Source organism: Condylura cristata, unplaced genomic scaffold, assembly GCF_000260355.1.
Source record: "Condylura cristata isolate star-nosed mole 26May11 unplaced genomic scaffold, ConCri1.0 scaffold00011, whole genome shotgun sequence".
Taxonomy (NCBI): domain Eukaryota; kingdom Metazoa; phylum Chordata; class Mammalia; order Eulipotyphla; family Talpidae; genus Condylura; species Condylura cristata.
Window position 1 is genome coordinate 38,051,652 of NW_004567112.1, and position 16,589 is coordinate 38,068,240.

The 16,589-nt window shown below is 53.2% G+C and overlaps 1 protein-coding gene across 1 annotated transcript in view; it reads right to left on the reverse strand.

Annotated features, from left to right (window-relative positions):
* The window catches only part of SLC29A3 (solute carrier family 29 (equilibrative nucleoside transporter), member 3), a 34,139-nt gene that overhangs the window by 14,500 nt on the left and 3,050 nt on the right, over positions 1–16,589 (reverse strand). The window contains exons 2-3 of the mRNA XM_004681070.2: positions 12,116–12,151; positions 2,046–2,128 (exon numbers count right to left, since the gene is read on the reverse strand). Coding sequence (XP_004681127.1) covers positions 2,046–2,128; positions 12,116–12,151 — 119 coding nt within the window. The remainder of the gene's footprint in view (positions 1–2,045; positions 2,129–12,115; positions 12,152–16,589) is intronic.

The window sequence follows — 16,589 nt, forward strand, 5'->3', positions numbered from 1 at the left end:
TCACTGTCAAGACCCAGTCCCCTCTCAGGGCTGGCAGCCTGGAGGGCACACCTGGCCCTGCCTCGGGCATTCCTCTGCCTCCTCCTCCCTCAGGGCTGGGTCTCTGGAGGTGACTCTGACTGTAGCTCTGTGTGCTTGAGAAGACAGGTTAGAAGCCAGAAAACTTCTAATGGGGGTTGTGAAGTTCTTGGTCCACCTGACCATCATTCTCTTTGTTCTTCTAGCCTGTGCTTTGGTTTAAGATGGGTGCAACTTCTTTTATATATTTATTTATTTACTTTGTTTATTTATACATATAAGAACTGGGGTGTGAGGCAGGTGCTGGGTGGGGTGGTGAATGGATTCACCAGAGACAGTGGGGAGCAGAATACACAGATCCTTTAAGTACACTGCTGAGGGGAGCAGAGGTGAGACAGGAGAGGTCTGCTGTGCCAGGCGGGCCACCTCCCTCAGGCTACAGTGCCTGTCCATAGGCTCAGAGTTCTGAGAATTAACCCCTTATGCCACCCGGGAGGGTGCAAGTTCTTAGACATTCCTTCCATGGAGAGAGGGGTCTATGGTCTCTTGAAACTGATTGCGCTTTGTGACTGCCTTGACCAGCTGAGCATGGCAGAAGGAACACTGAAGTCTATGGAGATTGGGTCACAAATCCATGTGGCTTTGCCTTGCTTTCTTTGAACGGTTGCTCTGTAGTCAGATTAGAAAATTCCTCTATTTTTGGCCAATACGTTAGGCCATGCTACAGGCAGGCGAGGGATCCCAAGCTGCCAGCTGAGCCTGCGGAGCCTCCCACAGTCATCACTTTTAGCCACTAGGCTTTGGGCTTATTCTTATGCAACAACAGATAACTGGAACAGCCCCACAGCATAATGTTTGGGCTATTCAGGATCAGCACACACAACTACATGTGTAGACAGTCCCCTCTCCTGTACTCAGAGTAGACATCACTAATCCATCCCTCTCTGAGGCCAGATTCCCCTAGAATCCTGTTTAAGAACTCTAAGAAACCCTGGGCCCTCGCTGGTGGCACAGTGGGTTAAAGCACAGCAACGTGAAGCTATCCGCAGCCACTGCAGCACAAGTTTGAACTCGTCTGGAAGCGGACCCACATGGCACAGCAGACCTCTCCTGTCCACCTGCTGCTCTCCTCAGCAGTGTACTTTGTCCGTCTGCCTGTTTGGCTCCCTACTCTGTCTCTGGTGAAGCCTCTCACTGCCCCTGCACCTCTACACCTCTAGCCTGTACCCCAGTTCTGTATGCATAAATACACCTTTTAAAAAAAAATTCTAAGAGATCCCGAGATGCAAGTAGTCCTTGCAAACAGATTTGCCATCAGTGATCTGAATCATCATGTAGCCTCTGTTATCACCTAGTGGGTGGCAGTCTGCAGAAATGGAGGCAAAGTTTACCAGCTGCCCTGGTAAATCCAAATGGAGACTGGTGAAACGGCTGTGGTAATTTGCCTGGTTGTCTCTTAATCATTCCTTCTTCCCTGGTACATTAGTGGATACTCTCTTAGCTCTGTATTGACAGGGTCTAAAGGTCCTCTTGGGTCTTCTCTGTGAGTGGCCGACCAAATGCCACCACTTAGCACTGGGCAGCGAGGTGCCCAAGCCCTGGGCAGTGAGAGCTAGAGTTGTGGGATGCCAGATCCTTCACTTGTCAGCTGTCAGCAGTGCCTGGGTGACCAGCTGCCACAAGCTTCCTGGATCTGCCCTAACATCCACGTCGTGCACCTGACGGCAAGGTCTGTGCTCCTTGAGTCTATCTGAACTTCTACCTGTACACTTTGTCTCTGTTGACAAACTCCTCTGAGAGGGAAAGAGAAAAGCTGCCCCCGGCCACTGACACAGCCTGTGGCTGGAGAGTGAAAGCCCAGCTTCCGTAAAGGGCATCTGTTGGCAAGATCCCGGGTAACTTCTGTCTTCATGGAAGAATCTCCGCTGCCTCTGCTGGACAACATTTAAAGCAGCAGAAGGTGGCAATGATGGAGGAGCGAGGAGTGGGAAGCCAGACTGGGGGCGGGGCAGGAGAGAGCGGCCTACCTGTTGACAAGCAGGAAGTTCGCCACGAGGCACAGCACAGAGGGCACGGTGGAGGCGATGGCAAGGTAGCTCTCGAAGTAGTTCTGCAGGCAGAGAAGGGAGGCACACGCTAAGGTCACCTGGGCGAAGGGGGCCCGGAGAGCAGGGATGGTGCCCCTCTTGGTGGGTTCTTCCCATGGGCTTCAAATACTTGTGAGTGATGGGGAAACCTTCCCTGGGGACACGGTCCTGCATCTCTGACCTAACAGTACCATTCCATTGCTCAACAACAGTTGCTAGTATGTGTTATGCTAAGTGCTGGGGACACAAGGTAGGTAAGACGCTGTCCCTACCCTCATAGAAGTGCCTGACTCGCTTAAGCCCGTGCTTCCTGCCAGCCTACCTGTCCCACTCAAGGATGGGGCCCTGGGATTAGGGCTAGTGCATTTTGTGCCATCAGTCTTCATCGCACATTGCCAAACCTCAAGGCTAGCTAAGTGGGTGTTGTTATGACCCCCCCACTTCTCACAGGCTCGCAACCAAGTGAGGTCTCACAGAAATACACCAGCCTCTACAGGGAAACTTTATTCTGACTCTGGATTTGTTCCCTCAATAGAGCTGCTATAAAAAGTCAGTTGTTTTGGAACATGAATTAAAAAATATGTATATCCTCCTATAGTGCTATTTATAACAGTCCTATCTATAACAGTCAAGATAAGGCGACAACCTCAGTGCCCAGTGACAGCTGCTTGGACTAGGATGATGTGGTCTATATACATGGTGGGGCACTACTCAGCTATTAAAAAAAAAAGGTGAAATCTTGTCATTTACAATAAGGATGGACTGGAGGGGATTATGCTAAGAAAAATAAGTCAGAAGGAAAAAGACAAATACCAGATGACTGTGCTCAAGTGTGGAATACAGAGAAACAAAACAACACAACAAACACAAGCCCTTGGATTCTGACGTAGGACTGAGGCTACTGAGGAGGAGGGGCCGGATGAGGCCCAGCGTAGGGCGGGGGAGGGTGGGGTGGAGTGGTGACACGTTTGAGGAGGTCCTAAAGCGTGCACCATGTTGTGAGCCAACATCACCTCAACAACAGCAGACACACAAGAGCATATTGACAGGTAGCTCCTTCTCTGACCAAGATGAGTAAGAGGGCATCTTTCTGGGTGTATGACACAGAGGTCACAAGTCAGATGAAGGGTCCTGAGACAATGTGCTGGGACTGACAGTTCTTGAAGCTCTGTGGCAACTGTGTTTTTTTAAACACACAGAGAGCCATTCACTCATTACGGGGAATTTATAGCCTATATGTTATCCCTCAATACACCTGTCTTTAAAAAAAAATAGGGCTCTTGGTTTTGGTCATTGTATATCAAGCCACAGAACCCAGGTTGAAAGTGAGGATGGGTTCCCAGCAGTGGAAGTGTTTACATATATTAAGAATTCCCTGAGCATCGGGCCCCTGGTGATGAAGTGGGTTAACATGCGGCACTATGAAGCTATCCGCAGCCACTGAAACATGAGTTCGATCTCCGGCCTGAGAGCTGACCCACATGGCACAGCAGACCTCTCCTGACCTGCCCGCTGCTCCCCTCAACCGTGTACTTTGTCCATCTGCTTGTTCTGCTCCCCACTCTGTCTCTGGTGAATCCTCTCACTCCCCTGCACCTCTGGCCTGTACCCCAGTTCTTGTATGCATAAATTAACAAATCTTAAAAATAAATGAAAGAATCCCATGAGTGTCAAATGGGCTTTAGATGAATTATAGTGTTTGTTTTAAAAAGTAAAATAACAAGCTGTGCATATTCTACTTTGGAGACCTTATGAAACTGAACTTAACCGAGGAAATATTTTGCAAATATGAATTGTACAAATGGGCTAAAGCATGAAGAAAAAGGAGAGCAAAATTCCTGCTGCTGTGCAAAGCGCTCTGATGTTGGAAGGGCTCGCTCGTGTCTAGTCTCGCTTCCTGCCTGTCAAAGAGGGAGTCTCTCTGGGCCTGTAAGAGAGTGAAGGGTTTTTAACGTCCCAAAGTGCCACAAGTAGAGATGTCAGAATTGTGTGTGTGTGTGTGTGATCAGAGAGACGGGGCAGCCAGGGAATGCTATACGGGAGGGGGAGAGGGGGACGGCGCTTCAGAACATGGGGATGAGTACAGACAGTCCCAGAGGAGGAAGGATTTGTGGGAGACCTTGAAACAGAAAATCAGATCTCTCCTTTCTGTAAGGGCTTGCCTGCAAAGTGGCGGTCAAGAAAGGAAGATGTCACAATGGGCTCTGGAGCACAGACCTTCTGCGGTCCCTTTTGATACCTGCAGAGTACTTTGTGGTCTTTGAAATCTGCACCCAGAAAATAAGGTCGCAGTGGCTTTGCAATTAAAATGATAATCACAGAGAGTGCAGTCCATCAACCATGCGCCTTAGAAATAGCCTGCTCCTTTGAGCTGCCACCTCATTGTTCCTGCCCTGATGGGCTCAGCAGAGCCTGGACTGGTCTGAGGCATTCAGTCAATTACGTCTTGATACAGTGGCTGGGCCGACGTGAGGCCTGGCAGGCGCCAGGCAGGAGCAATGGGAAAAGGCCCTGAGGAAGAGACCCATGCAGCGGGGCGAGCCTGCCCACCCCAGCTGGCCGCTCCTTCCATGGCAAGTTTGTGAAATGGTCTGAGAGCACATGGGGTGTAGAGTCTGTCTTTGTTTTTGGGGGGGCAGGCTGAAGTTCCCTGAACATTTTAAGAATGGGGATTTTCTAGGTAATTAAATGTTCAGGTAGGCTGATATTTAAACAGCAGATTGTGCTTTCAAGACTGGAAATCTTTTAAAATGCTGACTAGATAAGCTAGATAAGACTATGACTGCCTTTCTGAGCCCACTTCTCTGCTTTGTAAAGGACAAGCTGGGGTCAGAATGCCCTGTCCCTGGGCCAGATTTCTACCAGCACAGACTGGGGCGGGGGGGGGGGGGTGCGATATGTTGTTGGTGGGGCCAGCTTACTTGGCACTTGGAGTTCCTGACACAAACATGAGATAGCTTTTAGTTCCTTTTCTGCTACAGTTCTAGTATTAATGAGTTGTGGAGGATAGATTGGTTTCTGGCCTCCTCGTTCTCAGCATCCTGTTGTCACGCCCCGTATGATCCCATCTGCTGGAAGGATGTACAGCAGGGCAGGATGTCACGAGATGACAAGGCCTCCCCAAGCAGGTATCTCTGTTCAGCACGTTGAGTCTCATGCAGGAAACCCAGGGGCTGGGATCCCACAGCCCTCAGCCTGGGGGAGTGACCACTGCCCATTCCAGGTCAGCATCACATGCTGTCTTATCCTCCCCTTTGTTTACTACAGATGTGGCAAGTCCCTGTGTGCCCAGCGTTGTGCTGGTGTGGTGGTTTGGCGTAGAAAATCCAAGACAGAGTCTGATGCCCTTGGGGAGTGAGCAGTCTGGTGCAGCCCCACAGCTATAGTGCCCAGGGACAGTGGGAGGAAGGCCCTGGGGGGCTTCCCACAGGAGCCATCCCCTCACACTGACAGATAAGGAGAGGCTTGCCAGAAAGACACAGGGTGGTGGGGTGCAGGTGGAGCAAGAAAGGATGTTCTAGGAGGAGGCAACAGTGTGTGGAAAGGCATGAAGAGAGGCTTCTCTGCTACTTAGGATTCCAACCCAAGTTCATTTATTGCCAACAGACTCTCTAGGGTTTTCCCCAGCACCTGTAGGACACTGCTGAGACGAGACAAAACTGTCTCTTGTCTCCTGAAGCCACGGGGGGCTGGAGAGATAAGCAGGGCACTTGCAGCGACCACACCCACCCTTCTTCAGGGTGCTAAAGCGAGAGAGTGGCTTATCAGTCACCATGCTGAATTCTCCCACCCAGCGTGGGCAAGGCCCAGCTCAGGGACACAGGACGGCCTCTGCTCCTTGGGTGTCTCTTCTAATCTCCCCCGACCTCCCCCTGCATTCCACTACTAGCTCAGCATCTGCCTCGGCAGCAGGAACATCAAAGGTCATCCTGGCACCTGACAGCTGACCCATGGGGAATGGAAGCTCTGCAGTAGCAGGTAACTGACACTTGAGCCTGGCCACTTACATGCAGCCTGCAGACTCGTCGTCCCTTTGCTCCCAACATAGCCTACAGGAGCGTGGAAGAGCCGGGTCACTCCCACTCCACAGACAAGAAGCCTGAAGCTAACAGAGACACACACAGTTGGTGCTGCTGGGAGGTTCTTCTGATGGAGGTCGGGGTGGGAGATATTTATCAACAAAGATACCCACAAAGAGCCACTCTGGCTAAGGCCGCCTGCCTCTCAGACGCCTGGCATGAACAGTGTTCCTGGATCATAGCACAGGTGCTGAGGCAGCCATCACAGGCCAGGACTGGGGCCTGAAGTCCTCTGAGGGTGGCATCATCCCCTGCCCCAGCCCTTAAAGTATCGGTCACCTGCCCAAGCAAATGACAGGGTTAGATTTCTCTCCCCTCTGCCTGTAAATTTTCTCTTTTCCTAAAACCCCACCGCCCATTCCCCTGGGCCTTTCCATGGGTCCGTGGATCTGCGTAGTATTCAAAAGAAAAAAAGGTTAAGAGGAAACCCCCACTTTTGTGAGCCACTCAAAACAGATGGACACGGTCCACCGATAAGCACGGACACGCTAAGGCAGACATAGTTGGGAAGTGGTGGGCAGGCGTCCAGCTTCTCCCCTGACGCTGCAAACCCCCCGAAGCCTGGAGGCCCAGTGTGGACTGACCCTGGCCCGGGACAGCCAGGTGCCACGCAGGCAGGCGCGAAGCCACCACTTCGAGCCTGGGCACAGGCTCTTGATCTCACTTGTAATGGAAATGAGAAAACTCATTTTCATCTCTGGCCCAGTTTGTGAGCACCAGGAAAGGGGTGAGATGCTCTTCAAACACAATTTAAAAACCCACCAGAGCCAGCTGGCCAGATGTGAGGCCCATTTTATGAGGGGAACATTTCCTCTCCTCTGCCACGCTGAGAGGCTCCGTGCTAAGCATCTCTTCTGGAAGAATTTAATTCCGGGCTCAGAGTCCAGGTAAAGAGGTTTCGCTGGGCAGGGAGGCCCCGAAATGAGCCCGTTTATCTCTGGCAGACCCTGGTTAAGCTTCCTCTCCTCTGAACGCCATTTGGGCACTTTGAAATAAGTGCAGCAAATTAGTCACGAGCTGCGGCAGGCCAGCTCTCGCTGGCCGCCCAGCAGCTTCCCAAGCAGCTCTGTGCGACCCCCACCTCAAGGGCTCCGGCAGCAGAGGCAGCTGGGCTCCTGCGGGGCGAGAAAAAGCGATTCAAGCCTGGGGGTGGCAGCTCGAGGCAGCAAAGCGTTACCTGGATCACAGGGGCATGAAATTAGCAGCAACGAGCAGGCTGGAGCCAAGAATAGTTTGCCGTTGCAAACTTGCCACCTTCGGATGGCGGAGTTCTGTGGCCTGGGAGGTTGGAGGGAGATGCCCTTACCCTGGCACCTGCGAAGTCAGCCCTAGGCAGGCCAGGAAGCGAGTTGGGCAGGTGTGGAGCTGGTGTCTAGTCTGTGAGCCCCATGTCTGGGCCATCGGCTCAAGACAATGGGTGGGTGTATGGCCAGGGGTTGATGAGCCGGGAGGGCTGCTCAGGAGGAAGGGCAGGGCCTGCTCCGGGGCCAGACAGGTGGAGACACAGGAGGCCAGGCCCACTTAAATGTTAGGGGGTGGCCAGGCCTGGGGATGGAATGACTGGGGTCAAATTAGACAGGTAAGGCCTGGGGGTGCTGGCCAGACTGCACCCCCACTCTGAAGAATGGCTGCCATCAGACCTGCTGCTGTGAGTGAGCCCTGCAGCCTTCCCCAGGCGGCTCACTGGGGCACTGTAACCCTGGTCTTTAACAGGAGCACACCCCAGTCCTGAGTCCTTGTTCACAAGTCCTCTGGAAGCCTGGCCTGGGAGGAAGCGAAGTTGCTGAGGTTTCCCGAGCGAGTGTCCCTGCCTCTCCTCCCCTCTGTGGAAAGCTTCCCGGAGGACACCTCTCCCCTCTCAGCAAGGGCTCTCCTCAGGCCTAAGCTGAGTTCTTGGAGTCCTGTGCCATGATTTCTCACCATTCTCATCTACATTTTCTCTGCCCCCTTCACTGCTGGCCCGTCCTTCCTTCCCTGCTGGCTCAGAGACTCACGCAGGTTTCCCTTGGCGGAGGGGAGTCCCAGCACTGGGCCCTTCCTTCCCTCTGCTCGTAACCCCTGAAGAAGCAGTCGTTAGCCCTGCTGCTAGCGCCTGACCCCTTCTAGGCTGCTTGGGGGAGGGTAGTTCCAAGTGTGGGACTCCCATCCTTCTACTGTCTTCGTGCCCAGGGCTCCTGCTGGTCACGCTGAAACCAGAGTCAGGCAGGGGGCTCTCCCCAGGGCTAAAGTCCTGGTACGAGGGACATAGGGGAAAGCAGGATCTGCCGAGAACTGCAGGTGACATTTTGGCCAGATTAGCAGGATCAGCTGGGATGCCTGACTTGTAAAGACCGGCACAAGGTTAGGTAAGACCAGGGACTAGGAACAGGACGCTCTGCTTAGTGGGAGCTCTGGAGCCCCCAGGCAACAGCCCCGTCAGTCCACCCTAGCTGGCACCAGGCAGTAATGCACCCCGATAATGCACCTCCACGTCCTCCAGGTCCTCGCCACCTTCTCTGAACCTGGCTCTAAACAGATGTGAGGCTGCCATGGACTGTGGCTGCACTTCTTCCGGTGCGAGCCCCTCTAGGCCTCTCTCACATGGACTCTGAGTATCCCTTCTCTCCTCCTGTGCTCCTTCCAACGCTGCCCCTCAAGGCAACACAAAGGGTCCTCTCATCAGCAATCAAGTTCCTGATACCATGTTGCCCTGTCTGTAATGGGCTCAACAGTACCCCCTCATTCACATCTACCTAGAAACTTCTAATGTGACCTTGGTTGGAAGCGTCTTTGCAGGCGTTATTAGTTAAGCGGAGAGCATATTGGGTTGGGGACACCCTAAATCCACAGACTTCTTTAAAACATTCTTTAAAAGAATGTGTCCATACAAAGGAGACAAGACACTCAGGGAGAACATCATATAAACACAGAGAAACTGGAGTTAGAAGGTTACCAGCTGAGGATGGCAGAGCACCCCAAAATCTGTGAGAGGCAAGGAAGGAATCTTATCTTTGGGGAGATCAGTGTCCTGTTGGCCCTTCCCTCCAGGGTGCCGGTGCCTCGCTTGCGCTCTCAGGTCATCCTTGCCCTCCTGGCAGCTCTCCCCTCCTCTGCTCCTGAACCCAGGCTCACTTTGCTCAGTCTCGTTAGCTCTAAGCCACCTTCTCCACTTCAACAGCCCAGTGTCTGCATCAGTCCCCATCTACAAACCAATTCTCACTGTCTGTCAACCATTCTGCTGGTGCCATCTCCCTGGGCTCAAGTTCCAACTCCCAGATCAAAGAGCTGTCAGAGAAGAACCCACAAGCAACCCCTCAAGGCTCCATGGCCATCCCTCCTCTCCAGGCCCCCTCTTCAAGCTTTCCCCTTCACTCTCGCCCCAGGTTACTGGCCAAACCACCAACACTCTCCTCTGCCCTCCCTTTGTGCCAGGGCCTCCCTGGGGTCCCCTCCCCAACTTTGAGATTCCAGCTCTACCCTAGGGCTGGTTAGCCTCCAACAGGCCTGAGGTGAGGGTGTGACAGGGGAGGAGGACAATGGAGGGACCTGAGACACCTTGGAGGCAGAACTGACAGGACTTGCTGACGGAGTGAATGAGGGGGGTGCAAGACAGAGGAAAACAAAGGCTAACAGCTAAGTTTCAGGCCAGATGGCCTGTCGTTAGTATGGTGCACACTGGCTGCTTCAGTGTAAGCTGAGCACGCAGGGTAAGGCAACCCCATAATCAGATGCCAAATCCCCGAATGTGGGGCAACAGCCTAGAACCCTAGATGAGGGTCTCCTTCCTGTCCCCTTCCCCCAACTGCCTGTCCAACACCGATGTGTTAAGCCCCCCCACAGACACAGATTAATTCATCACTGCACATATTTATTGAGTTCAATAGATTTTCTAGGCACAGGGGACTTAGTGCCAGCTCCTTGCTTTATGGAACGGATGGTCTGGCCAAGGAGAAAGTCAGCAAATGCATAAACAAATAAATAGGTAATATTTCAGGCAGGGGCAAGTATTATAAAGATAAATTAATAGGGACAGTACTTTTATAATAGAACTTGAGACACTAGTGTAGAAGGAAGCATAAGACAACATCTAGTCCAGGGGTCAGGGCATGATGTCCCCCACCCCCATATGCCCACCTCAGTTTTTTTGTAAAATAAATGGTGGAAACCACATCCCTCTGTTTATAGATTATCTGTATCAGCACTACGCACTAACCGACTACACCACTGGAGCTCCTGTTTATAGGTTATCTGTTGGGGCTTTGACTCTACAAGTATCAGAGGTTGGGTGGCCCCAAAAGACTAAAATCTTTACCATCTGCATCTCTGCAGAAAGGTTTGCCAACCTTGGTCTACTTTCTAAACAGGGAAACAAAATGCCCCAAGTCTCCCAGCAAACCTGAAACACGAGTCAGAAACACAACCCAGCTCCCCTGAATCCCAGGCCTGCTGAATCTGGGCAACATGAGCACAGAAGCAGCACACATCTCTGCTACCAACTCTGCCTGCTCCTCTGTCACCCCTTCACCAGGGTAAGCTGGCCTCTGATTTTCATCTTAACAGGCAGAAAACTAGCACAGAACAGAGGGAAGATTCGGAGAAACAGAGGGTTCATGAATCCACACGCAAGTGACCTAGAGCTCTGAAGGGAAGTGTTGATTTGGAGCCTGGCCACTGCTGATGTGGGTCAGCCTGTCCTTCCTCTTCTGCAGGTTGACCACGTGGCCAGGGCAAGCAGGAAGAAGGCCTTCCAAGGAAACCCCCACCTACTCAGACACCGTAGGCTGACAGCAGCTCCTGCAGCCTCCCCAGGGCATCAGTAGCAGCTGAAGCAGGAGGAGGATCAGGTGCTAGGGGGTGCAGATAAAGAAGAGGCGGTCGGGAAGTGCTCCCCACCACTCTCATCAGGGGACCCAGCAGAAGCACCAGCAAGCAGGAACCCAAGCTGAGCCCAGCAGCACTTCCTCACACAACGTGCATCTCCCCTCATAGAGGCTGCTTCTCTTTGGAGGTCCGCGTGGGCCAAAACCACAGGCTGCTGACCACGCTGACTTTCAAGTGCTCATGCTCAAGCTTGTGTGACCACGTGCATGGGTGAGCTCACACACCAGCCCCCAGAGGCCAGCAGGCCTCCCTCCCCCCAGGCTCCACAGTCACCACAGACTTCTCTCAGACGACGACCCCTTACCAACGGCACTGGGCAAAGACTCCAATTTGGTGCTGCTCTCTGGATACTCATGATGATCCATCACTTTAAAGAGACACTTGAGCACTTAAGGCCCAGGCCATGTTCTAATTTGTCGAGGAAATCACCTCTGGATTCTAAGGATGAGTGTAGGAAGAAATAAAATCGAAGGCAGAGGAGGGGCGATCGATAACCCACAAGAAGCAGGGAATAAGGTTATGGTGGAGAGGAAACGCTGAGCCTGCCGGGAGAAAATAAAAAGAATTTGAGATGCCGAGGCGGCCACAGGCATGCCTGACAGGTTTCAAGTCAGGCCTTTTCTCTCCTTCTACCGGGCGCAGCAAAAGCTAAAACCAGAAGAAAAAGCCATCATAGGTATTATTTATTGGGAGAGCATGCTGGCCGGGTCTGCAGTTAGTATCAGCGGGCGGACAAGGGAATTAAAAAAATGACTCACTTTTGGTGCTAAATTTTAAAAATGGTTTACAACAGCCATACATGCTGGCCAAGTCACCAGGCAGCTGGGGTGGGAGGGCCTGCCCTCTGCCCTCTGCCCGGCAGCGGCTCTCCGGTGCCCTGGCCCAGGAGCACGGAGCCCCGGTCCTTTCGACCTGACCCTAGGCCCTCCCTGCCACCCCCTTTTCTAGAATGAAGAGCGTAGGTAAATTCTGCCCTAATATGCTTTCATGGAGGGAGAGGGGGGCTTAGAAGGGAGATTTTATTCAGCACCATTCTTTGGAATTCTGCTCTGAAAAAGCCGATTATTAGACGAGAATGTCCGTCTTTTCCACCTCGGGAGAGCTAAGCTGCATTAGGGCCAGTCAGCAGGAGCGCTGTGATGCCACTCTCTGGGATGGGCATGCTCCTCATGCTTGTGGTAAGGAGACGCCTTGGGATACCTGCTCCCAGGCCGAATGGCCACATTAGACACCGACAAGAGCCCAGGCCTGGGGGGCTGGGGCCAGCAGGGAGGCGGCCAGCAATCTGGGTGTTTGCTGAGCCCACAAAGTTGATGTCAACTCTGATACCACTTCCTAAGTCTCAGCAGCCCTGTGGCACCAGAAAGACTTATGCTTCCACTTCCTTCTCTGCAAGGGTCCAGGTGGTAGAACCAGGCAAATGCATCCCTGTGGGAAGCTGTGAGGTTTTAGGCAGACAGGAGGCTTTCAGAGCACAAGCTGGAAGCCCTTAAGGAAGTGAAATTCAATGAATGGCCCCTCACCAGAGTTCTATTTAGCCCTAACCCTTACTCTGCACACAAGCACACCGTCCACTCGAGTCCCTTTCCTCAGCACCTGCTTTCCCTTTCTGCAGACTGCTCACATAGCACACACACTGGCCACCTTTTCCTGGGTTAAAACAACGAAACCGAACCAAAAACTGCGTCTGTCTTGAGCACGCCTCCCGGCAACTCCCACCTCCTTCCCCTACAAGCTGGCGACACTGCTCACTGCCCCTGCACCTCTGGCCTGTTCTCCAGCTCTGTGTGCATAAATAATCAATCTTTTTTTCTTTCTTTTTTTTTTTTTTTAAAGCAAGTTTTGAGGCCCTGTCTCCAGGTCCATCCCTGCCCTCTGGCACACAACCTCAGGTCTAGCCTTTGCCTGCTCCCCCACAGCACTGCTGCACCCAGGATGCACAAGACCCACCGGAGGTCAAGGCAGATTCTGTCCTCAGCCCATGTGATTTACAAACCCCTATTAGAAGTGGCTCCAAAGATCACTTGCTGCTCCTGGGACAACACAGAGATTTTTGTTTCAGTAGAGCTCCTGCTTCATCAAACTGTCTCCGTCACAGACCTGTAGGCCTTGCTGGGTCAGAGATGCATGAAAGAAGTTGCCTGAAAACATTTGAGAATGCCAGCACAGAAGGGTTAAGGGCATGGAAAATAGGGGTTCAGAGGACAGTTATCACTTACTTTGTGTCATTTACTTTGCCCAGGGACACATTACTTACAGCTTTTCTCTAGGTCACCTTTTCTGTAAATTGGGTATAGTGCCCACCACTTATGGCTACAATAAGGGCCAAAGAGATAAAGGAAATGCAGCCTCTGGAGCTGCATTAATAAGCAACAGTGGGTTGCTTATTAATACTGTGAAGTTAACGAGGAACCGGGGCCCTGTGTTTGGCAGATGTGAGAGCTTGGTAAAGGGAGTAAATTTGGATTCTTTGAGGCCTTTGCACAGCAGCACCAGGTAGGAAGTGTGCAATAAATACCAGCACATCCCTCCCAGGATGTCTGGGGCATTCTGTAAGTGCAGCCAGGTGGGTCTGCAAGAGTCCCCAGGGCCACAGAGCCTAACCCCAAGGCCCACACTGACTGGAGCTGAGTGAAGTCCTGTCACCAAATCTGGGCTCTCCCAGTACAAGACCGAACAGACCCAGCTTTCTACCAGGTATGCAATGCTAAAATCTCTAGGGCAGATCACAGTCCACTCCTTGATCTACCCGGGAGGCTCCTGGCTGGGCAACCACAGCCACAGCACAGCGGCAGCAGCACAGAGGAACCAGCACTGCCTCGGTGGTGGGGCCCTCCTGCCATGCCACACCAGGCACTCGCACAGCTGCCGCCCTGCTCCGTGGCACTGCTGTTCCTGTTTCATGAGCCTGGGAAAAAGGAAGGAGGGGAAAGGCGGGGGTCCACCAGTCTTCTAGCCACGTCGACTCACCAAAGGGAGCATTTACCCAGGGGAAGAGCCACAGGAAAGAAGCCTCTTCCCAGAGGCCCCCCACCTGCTGCCTAACTGGGACCTTGCCCCGTGGCAGGAGCCCAACTTCATATCTATGCTAACCCACTTAAAAGATCAAAACTCTTCTGGTGGTAGTCACCACAAAGTCCTCCCACCCCCTTGCAGAGCCACACGTCCCTATCTTGGACTGGGTTATGGGGCTTTTCTGCCTGGTCACAATTGTAACAAATGTTGTGTGCTACTGTGTGTTGGGCACTGTGCTAGCTGTGCTGGGGGTTCAGGGTGGACAGGAAGAGACTGCTTTTATTGTTCCCAAATGTCACAGTATGGGGGGGACACCCTTGTCTGTGAAACAGGCACTGTTGCCATGCATAGCAGTGCCCACCCTTGCTGCTGGGTCCAGGAGACAGTGTAGGCAGAGAGCCGTGGCTGGCTTACTATTAAGCACTAAATACCAGGAGCTGTGTGCTAAGAGCCTGAATAGAATGAGGAAGTGCTGGGGGCCCAGATGAGGAGCCCCTAATGCAAAGAGATGGCATCAGGGGAGGTTTCCAGGGATAAGAGATGTTCTGCATCCTGAAGCAATCATTTAGGGCAATCCCTAGTGAGGGAATGGACAAGCAAGAAATAGCGAGTCCTGGTCCCTAAACTGTGGGTTCCACCCAAAAATTGGTCACATCCCACAGGCCTCCAGGCAGGCCACAGTGCCAGGAGAAATGCATGGGGAGGGGCTGGGAGGCCTCGTGGCATGAAATGGCCAGAAGGTGCAGTCACTGTTCACTGGGCTTGTCCAGCTTGCTGATGCTGGCAGAGGGGCAGCCTTATAGGCCTATGGGAGATGCCACGGAGCTCCCCACAGGCCCACAAACCCCAGAGTCAGGGGTGGACCTGGCAGGGAGTGAGGGTAGGAGAGGGCGGGTCAGGAAGCTGATAGCTTGGAAGCCGGGTCCAGAATCCAGAAGTAGAACCATGGACCCAGCATTCCAGAGCGGAAAAGAGGGCCAGCCAGGCCAGGCTCTCCAAAGAAGTCAGCACTTGGGGAGGCAGGGTATGGGCGGCCGCTGTGTCCACACCCCACTCTGTGCATGACCCAGTGGGCAACCGCCCGTCATCTGAGAAACTGTCTACAGCCCTTCCCGGCTATGTGCTGCGGAGAGGTTACCGAACCTCTCTGAGTTTCTGGACTTTTGCTGGAGGAAAAAAAATGCATTTAACACCATGCCAGCAGGTGGGCCCAGAGTCAGGCTGAGTCCAGAGGCAACTGTAGCTCCCACTGCACCATCTCTTCATATCCATTCCTCCTCCTTGAGGGTCCCGCTATTTTGACGCTGAGCCCACAGTCTACAGTGGGTTTGTTCAAAGTCCACATTCCAGAGACATGGGGGCAGGGTGAGCAGGATGCTCTCTAAGCCACCTCCAAAACTCTGTGCAGAAAAGGGCCTGGGTGGGAGGTGACCTGAGGGTGCCAGAGTTTGGGCGAGGGTGAGTGCATACACTCCGACTGACTCAACCCCTCATCCCTGAAAGATGGCAACAGGAAAGTGCAGCAAAACCAAAATCCCGACACAGCTGACTGAGTTGCAGGTGCTGGCTGGAGTGACCCTTTCGCGCGCCCCCTCCTTTCCCGAAGTGGCCCTCGGGCGACAGGGCAGAGCGGCAGCTTCTCACAGGGAAATCCGGACGAGTCAGGGAAAGAGCTGAGGAGGTGGGTGGCAGGAATGAGGAATCAGGCAAAGAAAAATGGCCCACAAAACACAGAAACGCCCAGCAGGCTTGCTTCCCAAATCCAGCCCATGAATCGAGGGGTGACAGGTCTCTCATCTCTGATGCCAAGAGCCAGGAGCTCCGGGCAGGCGCAGGTACTACATCTGCACCTGCCAGCACTTGGAAAGAGGCAATAAAGCATCGTAGCAGGGCCTGGAATTCTAAGTGCCTGCAGCTGGGAAGGGATCGCCTGCCCGAGAGTGGCTCGCGGCACGGAGCTATGGTGTGAGGGCCAGCACCACCTCTCCGTCCAGTGCAGCCTGATCCTGCGGGCGAGGGTGGTGGACACCGGGGCTGCAGGACAGGCACACGTCATCTAGCCCTGGAGGCTGCTCTCGGCTGGGGCCGGCTCAGACACACAGGGATATTGTGGAAGAAGCCCAAGCGGGCTGGATGATTTACTGGAGCCAGCAGAGCGCTGGGATGCTTGAGTCACTGGTAAATAAAAGTGGGTCATAAAGCACCCCCGCTAGGCCTGGCGTCTGGACAGACACCAGGGCTACCTGCAGCTTGGATCACGGCCCCTCCCCTAAATGATAATAACCGCAGGCTTATGCAGCACTTGCAGTAGTGGAGTCAGGCCCGTGCTAAGTGCTTTGTGTGCATATTCATTTACTTCATCCGCAGGACAACCAGTGGCCACAGTTACATACCAGGAAAGGCAGAGAGGAGGCAGACAAGCAAGCGGTCAGAGGACTGATGGGAACCCATGTGGGCAGTCTACAGGAGTAGCTCCAGCTCTCCTGCGCCTGTCAGCTCCGGGCTGACTCTGGTCTGGGGTGAGGACCCT